This window comes from Centropristis striata, chromosome 8, assembly GCF_030273125.1.
Source record: "Centropristis striata isolate RG_2023a ecotype Rhode Island chromosome 8, C.striata_1.0, whole genome shotgun sequence".
Taxonomy (NCBI): domain Eukaryota; kingdom Metazoa; phylum Chordata; class Actinopteri; order Perciformes; family Serranidae; genus Centropristis; species Centropristis striata.
The window spans coordinates 3,856,207-3,875,522 of NC_081524.1; the positions used below are offsets into that span (position 1 = coordinate 3,856,207).

General features: G+C 39.2%; 4 protein-coding genes across 4 annotated transcripts; 3 read left to right on the forward strand and 1 right to left on the reverse strand.

Moving 5' to 3' along the window:
* LOC131976597 (free fatty acid receptor 2-like) lies at nucleotides 1-2,041 on the forward strand. Its single transcript, XM_059339697.1, has one exon. It carries the CDS (start codon nucleotides 31-33, stop codon nucleotides 940-942), a length of 912 nt encoding a protein of 303 aa, XP_059195680.1. The 5' UTR covers nucleotides 1-30; the 3' UTR covers nucleotides 943-2,041.
* Nucleotides 2,042-2,436: 395 nt separating this feature from the next.
* Nucleotides 2,437-5,279, forward strand: LOC131976167 (free fatty acid receptor 2-like). Its single transcript, XM_059339087.1, has 2 exons — nucleotides 2,437-2,442; nucleotides 4,355-5,279. Exon 2 carries the CDS (start codon nucleotides 4,362-4,364, stop codon nucleotides 5,277-5,279), a length of 918 nt encoding a protein of 305 aa, XP_059195070.1. The 5' UTR covers nucleotides 2,437-2,442; nucleotides 4,355-4,361.
* Nucleotides 5,280-8,574: 3,295 nt separating this feature from the next.
* On the forward strand, nucleotides 8,575-9,493 carry LOC131976168 (free fatty acid receptor 2-like). The gene has a single exon (XM_059339088.1). The coding sequence runs from the start codon at nucleotides 8,576-8,578 to the stop codon at nucleotides 9,491-9,493; it is 918 nt and encodes a 305-aa protein (XP_059195071.1). The 5' UTR covers nucleotide 8,575.
* A 220-nt stretch (nucleotides 9,494-9,713) lies between these two features.
* lim2.5 (lens intrinsic membrane protein 2.5) lies at nucleotides 9,714-13,646 on the reverse strand. Its single transcript, XM_059339796.1, has 4 exons — nucleotides 13,469-13,646; nucleotides 10,441-10,590; nucleotides 10,103-10,237; nucleotides 9,714-9,865 (listed from the first exon to the last, which is right to left on the reverse strand). The coding sequence occupies exons 1-4, from the start codon at nucleotides 13,644-13,646 to the stop codon at nucleotides 9,804-9,806; spliced, it is 525 nt and encodes a 174-aa protein (XP_059195779.1). The 3' UTR covers nucleotides 9,714-9,803.
* Nucleotides 13,647-19,316: the final 5,670 nt, after the last annotated feature.

Here is a 19,316-nt window from a genome sequence, read left to right on the forward strand (position 1 = left end):
TTTGTTTACTTCCTTTGGTTTAGGGCCATAATGGAGCCACCAGTGAAGAGCGAGGTCATTCTCTCAGTTTACATCATTACCTTCCTCATCGGCCTGCCAGCCAACCTGCTGTCTCTCTACGCCTTCAGCGTTAAGATCCACTCCAAGCCACTTCCAACAGACATCCTGCTCCTCAACCTGACCGTCTCCGACCTGCTCTTCTTGATCGTTCTTCCTCTCAAGATGCACGAGGCAGCTTCAGGCATGGAATGGCATTTACCCGGCTTCATGTGCTCCATCACCTCCTTCACCTTCTTCTCCACAATCTACACCAGCTCCTTGCTGCTGATGGCAGTCAGTGTGGTGCGCTACATTGGTGTAGCTTACCCCGTCACCTATCATCAGCTGCTCAAACCTGTGTACGCGATCATTGTCAGTGCTGTAATATGGCTGATCTCAACAGCACACTGCAGCATTACTTTCATCACCCAACACCACCCGTCCCTGTCCAGCAATGACTCCAACGTCTGCTACGAGAACTTTACTGACAAGCAGTTGCAGATCCTCCTCCCATTACGTTTGGAGTTTTTCATCGTGCTTTGCCTCATACCTCTTCTAATTTGTGTTTACTGCTACTTGCGCTGCATTCTGATCCTGTACAGCCGCCCCAGGATATCCCGCATGCAGAAGCAGAAGGCCATCGGCATGGCCATGGGGACTCTGGCTGTCTTCCTCATTTGTGTGTTTCCATATAACTTCTCTCATGTGATGGGTTATATCCAAGGTGAGAGTCCAAAATGGAGGTACTACACCTTGCTGCTCAGCACCTTCAACACCTGTATTGATCCCATCATCTTCTACTTTTCCTCCTCTGCTTTCCGCTGCACTAGTAAAAAGTCAGTTTTCAGGAAGCATGTGATCACTGTTTCAGCATTACAAAGGCCAGCCACAAGCTCTGGCTGAGTGTAACATGTGCTTTCAATACAATATGTGCAATTATGTCTTCAATGTTATTATACGACTGTATGTTATGGACATTATATCAGGATGTGTACAGATTGCCTTGACAGTTTAGTTTGGTTTAGTTTTGGGAAAACACAGATATTTCCATGAGGTTTGGCCTCTCATTTACACAAAATCCCCGTTTTTATCACAGAAAACGATTATTTCTAAAAACTCCGGGCAAAGTGGAGAATTTGGAAAACTCCGGTTATGTGTTGTCGTGTCAACTGGAAGAAACAAACGGGGTTTTAGTTTCTCACGCTCATTCTATGCACCGCTGTCTGTCCACACGAAAGAATCTCGCGCCATATTAGTTGTTTTGAAAGGAACAGGAAGTCGCTCGTGTTATTCGTTGTTGTTGATTCTGAGGATTCTGATTGGCTTGCATGGCTTTATCCTTCTCCCTACACTGCCGCCCATATAATAGGTTTGGCATAGTTATAATGGCGCTGGACGGCATATTTATGCGGGTTGATGTAAATGACAACTTTTTTGAAAATGGAGGGGGGGAAATATTCGTTTCTCTAAATACCCTGCTATGTATAAATGTGGCCTAAGTTTTGCAGGCCACTGGGTAACAAAATATCATTATATATATCCTGCTCAAAGGGACTAAGCTGCTTTCCAAACCAAACAATTGTAGATACTTTCATGACAAAACTACAAGACATGTTTGATGCATAAACAAAATTTACAGTAAATTCTTAATTTCTGTATTTCGGTATTGATATTCTTTGCAGCCTTGACAATATTATTTCCTGTTTACTTTAACGTGGGCAGACAACTCTGATATGCACAGAATCGTCTATTGTATAGTTAAGAAAAAAAGTTATTTGGTGTAAATAAAAGTGCCTCATGAACGAGTACAAAGCTAAGACTTGAGACTGTACTAACTAAGAATCTCTGTAAATAAAATTCAGCAAAAAAGTCTTCTATTGGTGATTTAATTGTGTACTTTTAAAGATTGACAGAGCTGTTGTAAGAGATGACTCCTTTATTTTGAACAAACCTGAAAGAAACTCCCAGCCTAGTATGTTGGACAACAGTCACCAAGGAGCTTGCACAGGAAGTTTACACAGAGTGACACACATCAAAACTAACATATGTAGGAGTAAAAGTCATCTTGGATGGAAGGCGCCAGGCTGACCTGCATGGCTACAGAGTTTCTATGGCAGGCCTGTTGAACTTTATCTGAAATTTACATGACATGCAAATTCAATAAAAAACAAACAGGATTTGTGGTAGATGTGTTGTAAAAAATGAAACTCTTCATTACTGTATTTAGACCCATCTGAAGATTAAAAAAAAAAAACCCAGGATACCAGCAGCAAATGAGAGGTTGGACCTGAACATGGAACGCATTAATATGACTCACTGTTTCCTGCTTACAACACTTTAATATCAGCTCATCTTGAAACTAACAGGTTATAAACTGGTTGTCGTTCAGAAAAGGTTGGCAGGGTAAACAGCACGGAGCTTTCATTTTAAATGATTTTTTAAAGCGTTAACATTTTGAAAAGTTCTACTTTAAGGTAAGTAAATATGCTTATATATATAATCAAACACTTTTTTGGTAATTGTGTGTCTTTTTTAGTAATTTTGTGTCTTTTTTTGGGTCATTTTGTGTCTTTTTGGGTCATTTTGTGTCTTTTTTTTAAATAGTTGTGTGTCTTTTTTGGTAATTCTGTGTATTTTTTTGGTAATTTTGTGTATTTCTTTAGTAATTTTGTGTCTTTTTTGGCCATTTTGTGTCTTTTTTTGGTCATTTTGTGTCTTTTTTGGTCATTTGATAATGCCTACAGCGGCCCCCGGGTAATTTGAGTTTGAGACCCCTGACCTACAGTATTAGCTGTCAGATAATAGCTCTCAATCCCTTTGGGATTAATTCAGGATCCAGTTGTGTCTTTGGTGGTGGGGCCACAATGAGCTTCATATTTATGTGACTAGGACTTTTAGTGGAGTTCTATGAGATGCCCTCAGTTTGGAGAGGCAGGCTGAAGTTGTGGCAGTACAACTTTTTTTAGCCACCTGAAATATATATATACATATATATTAGTTTAAGTGCACACTATATTTAGAATATTTGCAACAGCAGCCTTTTCCAACAGGGAGCGGAACCCATTATATCCATCTCTGCTTTCTTTTAAGCCACCAGACTCCATCGACAAAAACAGTAATTAAACCTTGCAGAACACTGGAGTTGCTGGTCTACCGCTGTCTCAATCAGTTTATTTGTGGTATTGTGTGACTTTGGTGCATCCAAACTAGTGAAGTCAACTTTTTTTCTAAAGCACATTTCAAAACCACTCATGTTGACCAAAGTGCTGTACAAAAGTGTATAATCATGATCAAGACAGTACAAACACAGGAAATTTAGAGTGACAGTAGAAACACTAGTCAGCAAACATTAAAACAACGCAGTCTCAGCAGTCACATGTCAAACCCTATCAGGAAACACTAATGAATAAGTTTCAATAGAGGGGGCAGATCTAATGGAGAGAGAGATACTATTCCACAGGCTTTAACATTTGCATTTACATGTCTGTCAAATTTGTAAAAGAGGAATTGAAAATCACACCAAGATTTTTGACATGGGGTTTGACAAGAGTATTTCCTCAGCTGTTGGAGATGGATTTAGTGGAGTTAGGGGGGCAAAACAAGAGAGCCTACAACTTCGTTTCATTCAGCTGTAAGAAGTTTTGTGCCATCCACCATTTAATGTCCTTAAGGCAATCCATAAGATGATTTAGGTTGCGTTGGTCATTAGGTTTCTGGGAGAGATAGAGCTGAGTATCATCTGCATAGCAGTGGACAGCGATGTTGTACTTTTGGATGATTTGACCAAGGGGAAGCATGTCAATGGAGAACAGAATGGGACCTAGGATAGAACCCTGTGGTACCCCACAGGAGAGAGCTTAAGGGGAGAAAGGTTGGCTGTGTTAACAGAGAAACATCCATTGCTGTGTGAGGATGTGATCCAGATTAGGGCAGTGGCACTAACACCCACTCCAAACTGGAGATGGTCAAGTAGGATGTTATGATCTACTGTGTCAAATGTTGCACTGAGGTCTAGTAAAACCACGTCAGCACAGTCACCAGACCTTTAAATCTCTTTAAAACATCAAATTTATGCAAAAACACAGCCAAACTCACCGATTGAGGCAATGGTCAATCAGCAAGTTCTATGTTCTGCAAGGTAAAATTACTGGTTTTGTTAAAGGAATCTGTTGGTATTGAAGAGAGCATAGATAATGGCTTCAGTTCTCTTTGGAAAAGGCTTTCTGAGCATCAAATTTGAAAATAATTATTTTAACAACCTGTCTCTCTTACTTTTTACATTTTGACTGGTGTTTGTTTACTTCCTTTGGTTTAGGGCCATAATGGAGCCACCAGTGAAGAGCGAGGTCATTCTCTCAGTTTACATCATTACCTTCCTCATCGGCCTGCCAGCCAACCTGCTGTCTCTCTACGCCTTCAGCGTTAAGATCCACTCCAAGCCACTTCCAACAGACATCCTGCTTCTCAACCTGACCGTCTCCGATCTGCTCTTCTTGATCGTTCTTCCTCTCAAGATGCACGAGGCAGCTTCAGGCATGGAATGGCAATTACCCAGCTTCATGTGCTCCATCACCTCCTTCACCTTCTTCTCCACAATCTACACCAGCTCCTTGCTGCTGATGGCAGTCAGTGTGGTGCGCTACATTGGTGTAGCTTACCCCATCACCTACCATCTGCTGCTCAAACCCGTGTACGCGATCATTATCAGTGCTGTAATATGGCTGATCTCAACAGCACACTGCAGCATTACTTTCATCACCCAACACCACCCGTCCCTGTCCAGCAATGACTCCAAAGTCTGCTACGAGAACTTTACTGACAAGCAGTTGCAGATCCTCCTCCCATTACGTTTGGAGTTTTTCATCGTGCTTTGCCTCATACCTCTTCTAATTTGTGTTTACTGCTACTTGCGCTGCATTCTGATCCTGTACAGCCGCCCCAGGATATCCCGCATGCAGAAGCAGAAGGCCATCGGCATGGCCATGGGGACTCTGGCTGTCTTCCTCATTTGTGTGTTTCCATACAACTTCTCTCATGTGATGGGTTATATCCAAGGTGAGAGCCCAAAATGGAGGTACTACACCTTGCTGCTCAGCACCTTCAACACCTGTATTGATCCCATCATTTTCTACTTTTCCTCCTCTGCTTTCCACTGCACTAGTAAAAAGTCAGTTTTCAGGAAGCATGTGATCACTGTATTAGGATTACAAAAGCCGGCCTTAGGCTCAGGCAAAGTGTAAAACGTTTCAATACAATATGTGCAATTCTAGCTTCAATGTTATTATATTAGTGTACGTTACATATATTATATAAGGATGTGTACAGATTGCATTGACAGTTTAGTTTGGTTTGGCAAAGGCCCCGTTTACACGAAGGGAAAACGTAGATATTTCCATGAGGTTTGGCCTCTCATTTACACGAACGATTATTTCTAAAAGCTCCGGGGAAAGTGGAGAATTTGGAAAACTCCGGTTATGTGTTGTCGTGTCAACTGGAAGAAACACCGCACCGCTGTCTGTCCACACGAAAGAACCTCGCGCCATATTAGTTGTTTTGAAAGGAACAGGAAGTCGCTCGTGTTATTCGTTGTTGTTGATTCTGAGGATTCTGATTGGCTTGCATGGCTTTATCCTTCTCCCTACACTGCCGCCCATATAAAAGGTTTGGCATAGTTATAATGGCGCTCAACGGCGCATGTATGCGGGTTGATGTAAATGACAACTTTTTTGAAAATGGAGGGGGGGAAATATTTGTTTCTCTGAATACCCTGCTATGTATAAACATGGCCTAAGTTTTGCAGGCCACTGGGTAACAAAATATCATTATATATATCCTGCTCAAAGGGACTAAGCTGCTTTCCAAACCAAACAATTGTAGATACTTTCATGACAAAACCACAAGACATGTTTGATGCATAAACAAAATTTACAGTAAATTCTTAATTTCTGTATTTCGGTATTGATATTCTTTGCAGCCTTGACAATATTATTTCCTGTTTACTTTAACGTGGGCAGGCAACTCTGATATGCACAGAATCGTCTATAGTATAGTTAAGAAAAAAAGTTATTTGGTGTAAATAAAAGTGCCTCATGAACGAGTACAAAGCAAATACTTGAGACTGTACTAACTAAGAATTTCTGTAAATAAAATTCAGCAAAAAAGTCTTCTATTGGTGATTTAATTGTGTACTTTTAAAGATTTGACAGAGCTATTGTAAGAGATGACTCCTTTATTTTGAACAAACCTGAAAGAAACTCCCAGCCTAGTATGTTGGACAACAGTCACCAAGGAGCTTACACAGGAAGTTTACAGAGAGTGACACACATCAAAACTAACATATGTAGGAGTAAAAGTCATCTTGGATGGAAGGCGCCAGGTTGACCTGCATGGCTACAGAGTTTCTATGGCAGGCCTGTTGAACTGTATCTGAAATTTACATGACATGCAAATTCAATAAAAAACAAACAGGATTTGTGGTAGATGTGTTGTAAAAAATGAAACTCTTCATTACTGTATCTACACCCACCTGAAGATAAAAAAAAAAACCCAGGATACCAGCAGCAAATGAGAGGTTGGACCTGAACATGGAACGCATTAATATGACTCACTGTTTCCTGCTTACAACACCTTAATATCAGCTCTTCTTGAAACTAACAGGTAATAAACTGGTTGTCATTCAGAAAAGGTTGGCAGGGTAAACAGCACGGAGCTTTCATTTTAAATTATTTTTTAAAGCGTTAACATTTTGAAAAGTTCTACTTTAAGGTAAGTAAATATGCTTATATATCTAATCAAACACTTTTTTGGTAATTGTGTGTCTGTTTTTTGGTAATTGTGTGTCTTTTTAAGTAATTTTCTGTCTTTTTTTGGTCAATTTGTGTCTTTTTGGGTCATTTTGTGTCTTTTTAAAAAAATAATTGTGTGTCTTTTTTGGTAATTTGCATATTTTCTTTTGTAATTTTGTGTCTTTTTTTGGTCATTTTGTGTCTTCTTTGGTCATTTTGTGTCTTTTTTGGTCATTTTGTGTCTTTTTTTTGGTCATTTTGATAATGCCTCCAGTGGCCCCCAGGTAATTTGAGTTTGAGACCCCTGACCTACAGTATTAGCTGTCAGATAATAGCTCTCAATCCCTTTGGGATTAATTCAGGATCCAGTTGTGTCTTTGGTGGTGGGGCCACAATGAGCTTCATATTTATGTGACTAGGACTTTTAGTGGAGTTCTATGAGATGCCCCCAGTTTGGAGAGGCAGGCTGAAGTTGTGGCAGTACAACTTTTTTTAGCCACCTGAAATATATATATACATATATATTGGTTTAAGTGCACACTATATTTAGAATATTTGCAACAGCAGCCTTTTCCAACAGGGAGCGGAACCCATTATATCCATCTCTGCTTTCTTTTAAGCCACCAGACTCCATCGACAAAAACAGTAATTAAACCTCGCAGAAAACTGGAGTTGCTGGTCTAGCGCTGTCTCAATCAGTTTATTTGTGGTATTGTGTGACTTTGGTGCATCCAAACTAGTGAAGTCAACTTTTTTTCTAAAGCACATTTCAAAACCACTCATGTTGACCAAAGTGCTGTACAAAAGTGTATAATCATGATCAAGACAGTACAAACACAGGAAATTTAGAGTGACAGTAGAAACACTAGTCAGCAAACATTAAAACAACGCAGTCTCAGCAGTCACATGTCAAACCCTATCAGGAAACACTAATGAATAAGTTTCAATAGAGGGGGCAGATCTGATGGAGAGAGAGATACTATTCCACAGGCTTCAACATGTGCATTTACATGTCTGTCAAATTTGTAAAAGAGGAATTGAAAATCACACCAAGATTTTTGACATGGGGTTTGACAAGAGGGGACGGATTTAGTGGAGTTAGGGGGGCAAAACAAGAGAACCTACAACTTCCTTTCATTCAGCTGTAAAAAGTTTTGTGCCATCCACCATTTAATGTCCTTAAGGCAATCCATAAGATGATTTATGTTGCCTTGGTCATTAGGTGTCTGGGAGAGATAGAGCTGAGTATCATCTGCATAGCAGTGGAAGGCGATGTTGTACTTTTGGATGTTTTGACCAAGGGGAAGCATGTCAATGGAGAACAGAATGGGACCTAGGATAAAACCCTGTGGTACCCCACAGGAGAGCTGAGCTTAAGGGGAGAAAGGTGTTAAAAGAGAAACATATTGGAGATGGTCAAGTAGGATGTTATGATCTACTGTGTCAAATGCTGCACTGAGGTCTAGTAAAACCACGTCAGCACAGTCACCAGACCTTTAAATCTCTTTAAAACATCAAAGTTATGCAAGAACACAGGCAAACTAACCGATTGAGGTTGTTCTGCAAGGTAAAATTACTGATTTTATTAAAGGAATCTGTTGGTATTGAAGAGAGCATAGATAATGGCTTCAGTTCTCTTTGGAAAAGGCTTTCTGAGCATCAAATTTGAAAATTATTATTTTAACAACCTGTCTCTCTTAGTTTTCAAATTTTGACTGGTGTTTGTTTACTTCCTTTGGTTTAGGGCCATAATGGAGCCACCAGTGAAGAGCGAGGTCATTCTCTCAGTTTACATCATTACCTTCCTCATCGGCCTGCCAGCCAACCTGCTGTCTCTCTACGCCTTCAGCGTTAAGATCCACTCCAAGCCACTTCCAACAGACATCCTGCTCCTCAACCTGACCGTCTCCGACCTGCTCTTCTTGATCGTTCTTCCTCTCAAGATGCACGAGGCAGCTTCAGGCATGGAATGGCATTTACCCAGCTTCATGTGCTCCATCACCACCTTCACCTTCTTCTCCACAATCTACACCAGCTCCTTGCTGCTGATGGCAGTCAGTGTGGTGCGCTACATTGGTGTAGCTTACCCCATCACCTACCATCTGCTGCTCAAACCTGTGTACGCGATCATTGTCAGTGCTGTAATATGGCTGATCTCAACAGCACACTGCAGCATTGCTTTCATCATCCAACACCACCCGTCCCTGTCCAGCAATGACTCCAACATCTGCTATGACAACTTTACTGACAAGCAGTTGCAGATCCTCCTCCCAATACGTTTGGAGTTTTTCATCGTGCTTTGCCTCATACCTCTTCTAATTTGTGTTTACTGCTACTTGCGCTGCATTCTGATCCTGTACAGCCGCCCCAGGATATCCCGCATGCAGAAGAAGAAGGCCATTGGCATGGCCATGGGGACTCTGGCTGTCTTCCTCATTTGTGTGTTTCCATACAACTTCTCTCATGTGATGAGTTATATCCAAGGTGAGAACCCAAAATGGAGGTTATACACCTTGCTGCTCAGCACCTTCAACACCTGTATTGATCCCATCATCTTCTACTTTTCCTCCTCTGCTTTCCACTGCACTAGTAAAAAGTCAGTTTTCAGGAAGCATGTGATCACTGTATTAGGATTACAAAAGCTGGCTTTAGGCTCAGGCCAAGTGTAAAACGTTTCAATACAATATGTGCAATTCTAGCTTCAATGTTATTATATTAGTGTATGGTACATATATTATATAAGGGTGTGTACAGATTGCTTTGAGAGTTTAATTTATGAAACAATGTTTCACATCTCGGTTTTGCAGGGACTGAGCTGCTTTCCATTCCAAACAATTGTAGATTATTTTATGACAAAACCACAAGACACGTTTGGTGCATATGCAAAATTCCAAATTTTATTATTTTACAGTAAATTCTCAATTTCTGAGTAGAGATTGATATTCTTTGCACCCTTGACAACGTTATTTCCTGTTTACTTTAACGTGGGCAGGCAACTCTTCTGCACTCGTGCATTCTGTAGGCACACATGTAGAATATACCTGCAAAACAAAGCATAGTTCATGTGGACTTTAATTACCATGAAGGCAAGCGTAATGACACAACCACAAAACTGCACAGCAAAAAAATAAATAAATAAATGTCACTGATGTGTGAGATTAAAAATGCATAATGGGAATTTCCAACAGTAAAAAGCTGTACAAACTAAGAATTTGTGTAAATAAAATCCCCAAAATGAAAGTCTTACTCCCTTCTTTTTTCTTTTTTTTTTAACAAACCTGCAAAGAAGGTCATGAGCAGTGCCACCCAGCCTAGTATGTAGGACCAAGAGAAGCGCCAGTCACCAAAACGCTTTCCCAGGAAGTTCACAGTCACTCCAGTGTAAATGGCCATTGCAAGCAGAACAAAGAGAGCTGGGATATGGGAGGCAGACAATGACGTATATTAAAACTAACATCTGTAATAGCAAAGGTCATCTCGGTTGAGAGACGCCAGGTGGACCAGAAGGAAATTTACATGACATGCAAATTCAATAAAAAATAAACATCATCCATGGCAGACAGATAGACAGAGAAACTGAAAAGGACATTCTTTGGTTACTGTAATCATGACTCACTCGAAACAAAGAACATGATCCCAGCAGCAAATGAGCGGTTGAACCTCTCAAAGGCCGAGAAGTGGGCAAAGGAGAGGATTCCTGCGATGATGCCAGCAAAGCACGACATGGCAGAGAGGATCATGAAAGCACGAGTGGCATTCCAGTAGGCTGAGGAGGAAAAACAAGGGAAAGGAGATATGTGCAGCAAGATCATTAAGAAAAATTACAAACCCTTTTCCTTATATTTCTAGTGACCTCTTAAAAACATGAACTCAGACACATAGGAACAGGTCAAGTTACACAGGAAGCGTATTATTATCAAGTACTTTTTTGACATGTGGCTCTTTGACTATTTGCATTTTGTGTGATGTACTTTTCAATTTTATTTGAGCTTCTCTTAATTTTAACTCCACTGCTGTTCAACTGGCAGCAACACTAACTGTGCCAATAAGGTTTAATATGTACAGTTGTGGGAAAAAATATTTTTGGACCTTTATTTTCTTCTATTCCTTGTTCATTTTAATGCCTGGTACAACAAAAGGTACATTTGTTTGGACAAATATAATGATAACAACTGGGCTGATATCTAGACATTTTCCATGGTTTTCTTGACAATAACCAAAATCATTATCAATAAAACCATGGAAAATGTCTAGATATCAGCTCTTAAATTAAACTCTTATGAGCTATTTTTGTTGTTATCATTATATTTATCCAAACAAATGTACCTTTAGTTGTACCAGGCATTAAAATGGACAAGAAAGCAAGGAGAAAACAAGGGTGGTCAAATATTTATTTCCATGACTGTTTATTGCAGGGCTGTAACTACCCTTACTTAATAGGTTGGCTGATTTCAACATGGACAAGCAGCTGGAATTTAGTTGCTTTAGCACTGTATACTGTGTGTTCTGTATATCTCTGACACTTAGTCTTGCACAGAGTGAAAAAAAGGGGGGAAGTTAAAATAGCCTGCTACTTAAACACACAACACACAATAATAACTTTAAACTCTGAGAAAGGCACACAGTCAGTCTTCGCAATCAACTATAGGAAAGTTTATTGTACATTTATGTCTTCTTTGGTGATCCCCTGACTTTTTCTTCCATCACTGGGTCAAAGTTTATAACTGAATACCTGCATATTCCTGTTAGCCTCAAATGTACTTTATATTTCATGATAAGTCATGAATGTTAAATTGCTAACAAGCTAAACTGATTTGGTGAACATTTTAAACATTACACCTGCTTTGCATCAGCATGTTAGCATTGCCATTGCGAGCATGTTAGCATTTAGCTCAAAGCGTCAATGAGCCTAAATCGTCTACAGAATATAAAGATGATTCAGGCCTGACAGCTCCGCGCTGCAACTTAACTTCATCATTTTGACAACACAAGCACAGCATTTAGAAAACGCTGCAAAGACCACAACACAACAGAAGTGTTTCCAGAGGACACTTAAAATTAATGCACACATCTGGACACACTTGTGATATTATCACGTTATTTCAAGATGATGATAATTCCACAGCCGATCGATAGCATGCTAATGTTAGCGGCCGATCGATAGCATCCTAACGTTAGCGGCCGATTGATAGCATGCTAATGTTAGTGGCTGATCGTGTACGTGTATTATTCATTTGTTTGATTTGTTTAACTGCAATCTGATTGAAACGGGCTAGCGGGCTAACACTTTATATCACGTTATAACATGAAATTATCATTATCTTGAAATAACGTGATAATATCATAAGCGTGTGTAGACGTGTGCATCACTTTTAAGTGTCCTCTGGAAACACTTCTGTTGTGTTGTGGTCTTTGCAGCTCGTTTTCTTAATGCTGCGCTTGTGTTGTCAGAATGATGAAGATGTTTTCTCAGTTGGCTTGTGTTTAGTGTATTTGTATGAGTTAAGTTGCAGCGCTGTGAGTTCTCAGGGCCACCCTACTGATTACTTCTGTGGCTCCAAATTACACCCCGAGCGCAAGATGGCAATTGTTGTTAAAGTTAAAATCTTGTTAAAGCTGGAGTGCACAACTGTTGCCCTCCCCCGTCTGGTAGCGACTACACAAACGATATTGACCTGTGTTTATGGTGCAATTCTGCAGGAGATTTTGCCACAACTTACCCACCAACAGGAGCGCTTGATTGCGTCACCTCGCAGGAATGTTGCCACAGACACCAGATCTCTCTTATATTATGAAAGGCTTCATCACTATTGTGTGAACTTGTTTTGCAAATGCTTGAATGAAGCAGAGGCTCGTTTAACGTCATACACTCCAATTTTAAGTGAAAGATACAAAAATATTTTCCACCATTGTTGCTGTTGTACTAGTCTGACTACTTTTCATTCTGTCAAAGTCACCTCAGTGAAGTTAGTTATTGATTGCAGTCGAGAACAGGGGTCTCAAACTCAAATTACCTGGGGGCCGCTGGAGGCAGTATCAAAATGACCAAAAAAAGACACAAAATGACTTAAAAAAGACGCAAAATGACTAAAAAAAGACGCAAAATGACAAAAATAAATACACAAAATGACAAAAAAGACACAAAATGACAAAAAAAAGACACAAAATGACTGAAAAAACACTAAATTACTTTAAAGACACAAAATGACAAAAAAAGACAAAATGACAAAATAATACACAGAATTACCAAAAAAAAGACAAAATGACAAAATAATACACAGAATTACCAAAAAAAGACAAAATGACAAAATAATACACAGAATTACCAAAAAAAGACACAAAATGACTGAAAAAACACTAAATTACTTTAAAGACACAAAATGACAAAAAAAATAAATACAAAATTACCAAAAAATACACAAAATTTTACAAAAAAGACACAAAATAACCAAAAAAAGTAATTAAAGGGACCTTCCACACACAACACGGTAAAGTGCCATTCATATAAAACTCACATTAAACTTTCATATCAAGTTGGGGGCCACAAAATATCGCCACGAAGGCCGCAATTGGCCCGCGGGCCGCGAGTTTGAGGCCCCTGGTCTAGAACTTGCAGTGAACCAAGAGGGTGATTTCCCACTTACCGATGCTGTCAGTCTGCATGTAACACTTGCCGGACATGCAGTACCTCCACAGGCCCTGGTGGGCGAAGCTGCCGGACAGACGGTACTGCATCCAGTAGTCTGTGGCCGTGGAGACCACCAGCAGGATGTTCCCCACGATGGCACAAAATAGGCCCCCTCCCATGAAGCTGTGCATCATGAGTGACACTATTACAGTGGTTTAGGCTTTATGCACTGTGCGAAAAGAAAAGGTGGGAGTCAGTGTTGCAAGCAAATCTGTAGTAACAAACTCAGTAATGTTGTATTTTTGTAGCTTTAGATTGAATGTTCATGCAGAAGGAAATGTATTGGGTTGACAGGAATGGCCTGAAGGAGGCAGGAAAACACACATGTACATACAGTTATGGAAAAAAATGATTAGACTACCCTTGTTTTCTTCAATTTCTTGTTCATTTTAATGCCTGGAACAACTAAAGGTACATTTTCCATGGTTGATGATAACCAAAATCATTAACAGGAAAACCATGGAAAATGTCTAGATATCAGCTCTGAAATTAAACTCTTATGACTCTCTATTGAAATTGAAGGAATTATCATTACTATTATTATTTTTCAGGTTAATGAATCGCTTATTTGGGGGCTTTATCATATTCCAAAACTCACCATATCTGGAATATACGTCAACCTCCTATGAAATTTACATATTCTAGGGAAGGAGATACATGGAGCAATATCATTAAGAAAAATAACAAACCCTTTTCCTTATATTTCTCATAACTTCTTAAAAACATGAACTCAGACATTTTATCAGCATAACTTTGACCACAAATGTTTTCAGTGCCCTGCTGCACTCTCAGCAGTGAATATATGAATAGAATAGGAACAAGTGAAGTTACACAGGAAGCGTATTATTATCAAGTACTTTTTTGACATGTGGCTCTTTGACTATTTGCATTTTGTGTGATGTACTTTTCTATTTAATTTGAACTTCTCTTAATTTTAACTCCACTACTGTTCAACTGGCAGAAACACTAAGTGTGCCAATAGGATTTCATATGTACAGTCATGGAAAAAATATTTTCTTTTCTTCTATTTCTTGTTCATTTTAATGCCTGGTACAACTAGGCATAATAACCAAAATCATTATCAAGAAAACCATGTTAAATGTCTAGATATCAGCTCTTAGATCAAACTCTTATGTACTATTTTTGTTGTTGTCATTATAATTGTCCAAACAAATGTACCAGGCATTTAAATGAAAAATAAATTGAAGAAAACAAGGGTGGTCTAATAATGTCAAGCTTCAAGCTTCAAGGTTTCTATTTGCCATTTGTGAACAGATCACAGTCCAAACACACAGGATTTTTTGTGCAGGGCTCTCTCGAGGTCAACAAAGAAACTTAAGTAAGGAGAATAAATATAAAATATAAAATTATACAAGGGTATCAGGTCAAAATATGGACATACAACATTATGGAATAAGGCAGTCTAATAACAATAGAAATATAAACAAATAAAATAGGAAATTAACTCTTAAAACAAGATAAATTAAAGCTGCAAGCAGCGATGAACTGGACCGCGCAGAGTGACCTGATGATTATTAGTTTCTTACCAAGATAAAAAAAAACTTTAGACTTAGAAGTGTTAGATAATTTATCTTGTTTTAAGAGTTAATTTCTTATTTTAAGTGTTCAACATGCTTATTTCTAGATTTAACAATCTTAATTTAATAAATCTTGTCAAGGTAAATTATCTGTCCATGCAGCAAGATCATTTCCCTCAGATTTACTGTTTTATCTAGTTTTTAGACCTTTTTTGCAGTGTACACCACTACATTTGCTCAGAGATGGAGGCAACTTCTTCTTTTAGGCCGTTTGCGAGAGAGCAAAGAAATGTGTTTTCTATTCTTATGACTGTATCTGTTGTCTGCTAGCAGCAACATTTGCACTCACTGAAGGAAGCTGCTGTCCTATTAAAGACTTTGGTCTTGACTACGCAGTCAGCTGAACAACAAAGCAGAGAGCCGGCCATGAGAGCTGCTGGCCTGAGCACATTAATCATACCAACCACAAAGCACTCAGCTCATAGCAACATGTGCTGTCGTGCTCTGTTTGAGCATGTTTTTTTATACTCAGTACTGCGGTTAAACAAGCCACACATGCATACATTTCCTAGTCTGACCACTTAAAAATCAGAAAATAGCCGAAGAACAACACAGTCAGCTCACACAGAAAAAGTAATAATGTTGTGAAAGCTGAGACGGATTAATTAATTAAATATTAAATATTAAACAAGGATTTTAAACTGGGCCAACTCAGGTTAAACCCTGTTCCCCTGCACTGCAAAAAAGCAAACTTGTATATTTTGACCTGAAACAGTGGTTTAAGTTGGTAAAACTTAAAAATTACTGACATTTAGGGCAATAATGTAAGTTAGCACAACAAAGGAAGCCAGTTGTCTGCTCAAAAACAAGTTGGTGAGTTGTTGTTACTTATATCTTTAAGTTGGGGTTCAAAACAAGGGACAATAGTTCTGATAACTCTTATTTCTTTGTTGTGAAATGCAGGAAAGCCAACTTTCCGAGTTGCACTTGAAGTCTCATTGTGGCTGTGACGTGCTGCCTCCAGTTGGAGGTAATCAACCCTTATCATGTTTCAACTTACAGTTGAGTTGAAAAAAAACAGAATTCAGAGTTGAGCAAACTCAAAAGCAAAACTTAAAATATTTAGTTTTATTGTCCAACTTAAAATTGTAACAAAGTTTGTTGCCTTGAAGTTTTGAGTTCACCCAACTTTTCTTTTTTTTGCAGTGTGTGTAGCCACTATAATTACCTATAACTGCTTTATTTTAAAGGAGGACAACAGCTCATTGATATCAAACTTTGTGTCAGCTGCGGCCATTTTTGCTCAACAACTTGCATCACCAAAGATTAATCTGTACATAGAAGAGGAAGCAGGTCAGTCTTGAAGTTGTGCAGATAATCTTTGAGAAATGTATCAAGTTTTAAGTAAAAACGAACGTTAATGCTGTTATAAAATCAGTATTCTAACCTAAAAATGAGTTGCTCATGTGTTGCTTGAAGGTGGGATAAACTGGGGAGATCTCATAGTTGTATATGCCCCTGATCTCAATTATGTCTCAATTATTTTGAAGGAGAATTCAATTGAGACATAATTGAGAACGAATAACATTAGCTTTTACTTAAAACATGATACATTTCTTAAGATTATGTACCGGTAGTATACATTTACAAACTCTCTGAGTGAGAAAAGTGGATTAAAGACCAAGTGGAAGTTCCTTTTAGTTTTTTTTATTATTATCAAACATCAGAATACACTGCCCAGGTACAGCCGAGGAGAACCTTGTCAATTTCAAGGCTGCTGAAAAAAGGTGGCCCTGAGTCCGATGAAGCCTGTGTTCTCTCAGGCTTTTCTGTCTGTGTGTAAGGTTATTTAAGTCAAATGTTTCAGCTCATGGCTCCACCTATAGAGCACGCTCTCGTGAACGTGCACGCTGTCATACCTACTTTTTAACCTTAAAAGGATGCAACCTGTACTTGTTTATATCCAGATTCCAACACCTCTCCTGTCTCATATATCCCAGATCTTACAGCACCTTATCTCTGCTTTAAACCGGCCTGGAGACTTGAACAAAGGTCAGGGTGAGGCTTCTCTTACTAAAGCAAAACTCTTATATTATATGTAACATCATTTGTAGCATAAAATATACTACAATTATCTGCACTTAACTTCAAGACTGACCTGCTTCCTCTCATATACAGATTAATCTTTGTGGGTCAGAGTGACGCTGATGCAAGTTGTTGAGCATCTCCTCAAAGGCTTTTCTAACTCAACCTCCTTTGTTTTAGTGATGTTTTTGTCTCTTCTTAGCTCATCTCTTGCTCCTAAAGGTCCCTTAGGAGAAGTAATTCAGAAACAAATGATCACAGAATGATGCAAATACGAGAAGCTCAAACTGATCTCAAGAGACGAGATTAAGCAACACGTGAGCAACTCATCTTTCCTACGGGAAGTAAAACAATTTATACAAAATATGCACATTTAAATGAAACTTAGTGAGCTAGAATCCCTAAAGCTTGTCACATCACATGGTGAGGGCCCTCCAGGCCCAGCTGTCAGGCCCCATGACATGCATCCCACTTTATTATTTTTACTCCCAGTTTGTACTCATCCATCGGTTATCAACAAAAGAGCCAACATCCTCTTACCTGAATTCCTCAGGATAAACCAACCCTCTTAAGTATCAGCCTTTCCTCAGGGAAAGAGTGAGAGAGAGTGCAAGCCAGGAGTGAGCGAAACGTCAAAGAGGAAGCCCTAGGCTGAATTCCAAAAAGTTATCCCCTCCACTTTTCTGTCGATGGAGGCAAAATCCTTTAAAACAATCGCCACAGAACAAATGCACTTGAGCTGGTGGGCCAGGGGCCACGTGACTCTTTCACACTGGGCTACATGGGAGTGTTGTTGGGGGGTCAGGGGACAGGGGAGGGGTGGTGGCGTTTGGGGTGGCGACGGGGGAGGGCCGGGCCGCGAGGCCGCAGCGCCACAGTCCCCGTCTGTTGTTCTATCAGCCGTTCTGGAACTGTGGATGTGCAAAGGCTTGCAGTACTGCCAATGTCAATGGAACATGCTGAAGCGCACACTTTCTTTCAGCGTGGCTGGGTGTGGTCAGAGGGACACACAGGACAGACACATGACCGCAGAGATGCTGAAAAAAAAAAAAAAAAAAATCACACAGTGCATGCAGAGCGCGCTGTACATGTTAACTCTGAATATGTAATGAAACAGTGATGGGAAACGGCTGCACGCAACACACACAGAATGGAGAACTTCAATGTACTTCGAGCTGTTTTACGTAAACATAACTAAGCTGCTGCAATGTTTAGGGTTATTTAAGTTATATGAGCACAGTTAATTACATGTCAAATGATCTGTGTTAACCCTCTGGAGTCCATCTATTTATTGAAAATACACATGTTTTATTTACAGTAATAACTTTATTTATATATCATATGGAGACAAGTTGAGACTATTTTTGTTGTTATCATTATATTTGTCCAAACAAATGTACCTTTAGTTGTACCAGACATTAAAATAAACAAGAAATAGAAGAAACAAGGGTGGTCTAAAAACATTTTTGGTCAATTTGTGTCTTTTTTGATCATTTTTACAGTTATTTTTGGTTATTTTGTGTCTGTTTTGGTCATTTTTACAGTTATTTTTGGTCATTTTGTGTCTCTTTTGGTCATTTTTGCAGTTACATTCAGCCTGCCTGATACAAAAATACTGTCAAAGATAAAAACACACCAAAAAGGGTTGGGGTTCGATTTTCCATTGTGGCTACAGCTAAAAAAGAGTAGATGTTCTTCTTGTGTCTGATAGAACTAAAACTAAAAACCGCACACAGCATTTGGGTGTTTGACACTTAATGCAGCGTCATATATGTGGTTAGTATTTACACAATCCTCCTCCTGTTTACTGCAGCTTCCTCATTCCACCACAGTCCTCTCAAGTTATTACTAATACTTTATGCAGCTCAGCTCAAATGTGGTTTGATGTGACACTTCTGCACCCACTCTCACCACTCTCACTGAAAATTCACTTTCCAGTGGAAAAAAAAAAGAAGTTTATTTTTAAAAGCAGTTTGTAGAAGCCGATGTATGCTAATGCATAGAGACGAGAACACAAGCTACTTTTCAGGCTCCACCACCTTTATCGCTGTTTAGACATTTTATTGCCTTAAATGTCAATAAAACTGAGTGTGATCATTTGCATTTTGCCATATTCTTCCCCATCTCCCAAGTAGCCACAAACAAAGACAAGTTTGAAGAATGGGTAAATATTTATTTACA

What these genes read in the sequence shown, in the direction of transcription:
- LOC131976597 (XM_059339697.1), top strand. Translation starts at nt 31, where the DNA reads ATGGAGCCACCAGTGAAGAGCGAGGTCATTCTCTCAGTTTACATCATT.
- lim2.5 (XM_059339796.1), bottom strand. Translation starts at nt 13,646, where the DNA reads ATGATGCACAGCTTCATGGGAGGGGGCCTATTTTGTGCCATCGTGGGG. An exon ending in CATGCAGACTGACAGCATCG is followed by an intron (nt 10,591 to 13,468) that starts GTAAGTGGGAAA and finishes TTTCCTCCTCAG; the next exon opens with CCTACTGGAATGCCACTCGT. An exon ending in GATCATGTTCTTTGTTTCGA is followed by an intron (nt 10,238 to 10,440) that starts GTGAGTCATGAT and finishes CCCATATCCCAG; the next exon opens with CTCTCTTTGTTCTGCTTGCA.
- LOC131976167 (XM_059339087.1), top strand. Translation starts at nt 4,362, where the DNA reads ATGGAGCCACCAGTGAAGAGCGAGGTCATTCTCTCAGTTTACATCATT.
- LOC131976168 (XM_059339088.1), top strand. Translation starts at nt 8,576, where the DNA reads ATGGAGCCACCAGTGAAGAGCGAGGTCATTCTCTCAGTTTACATCATT.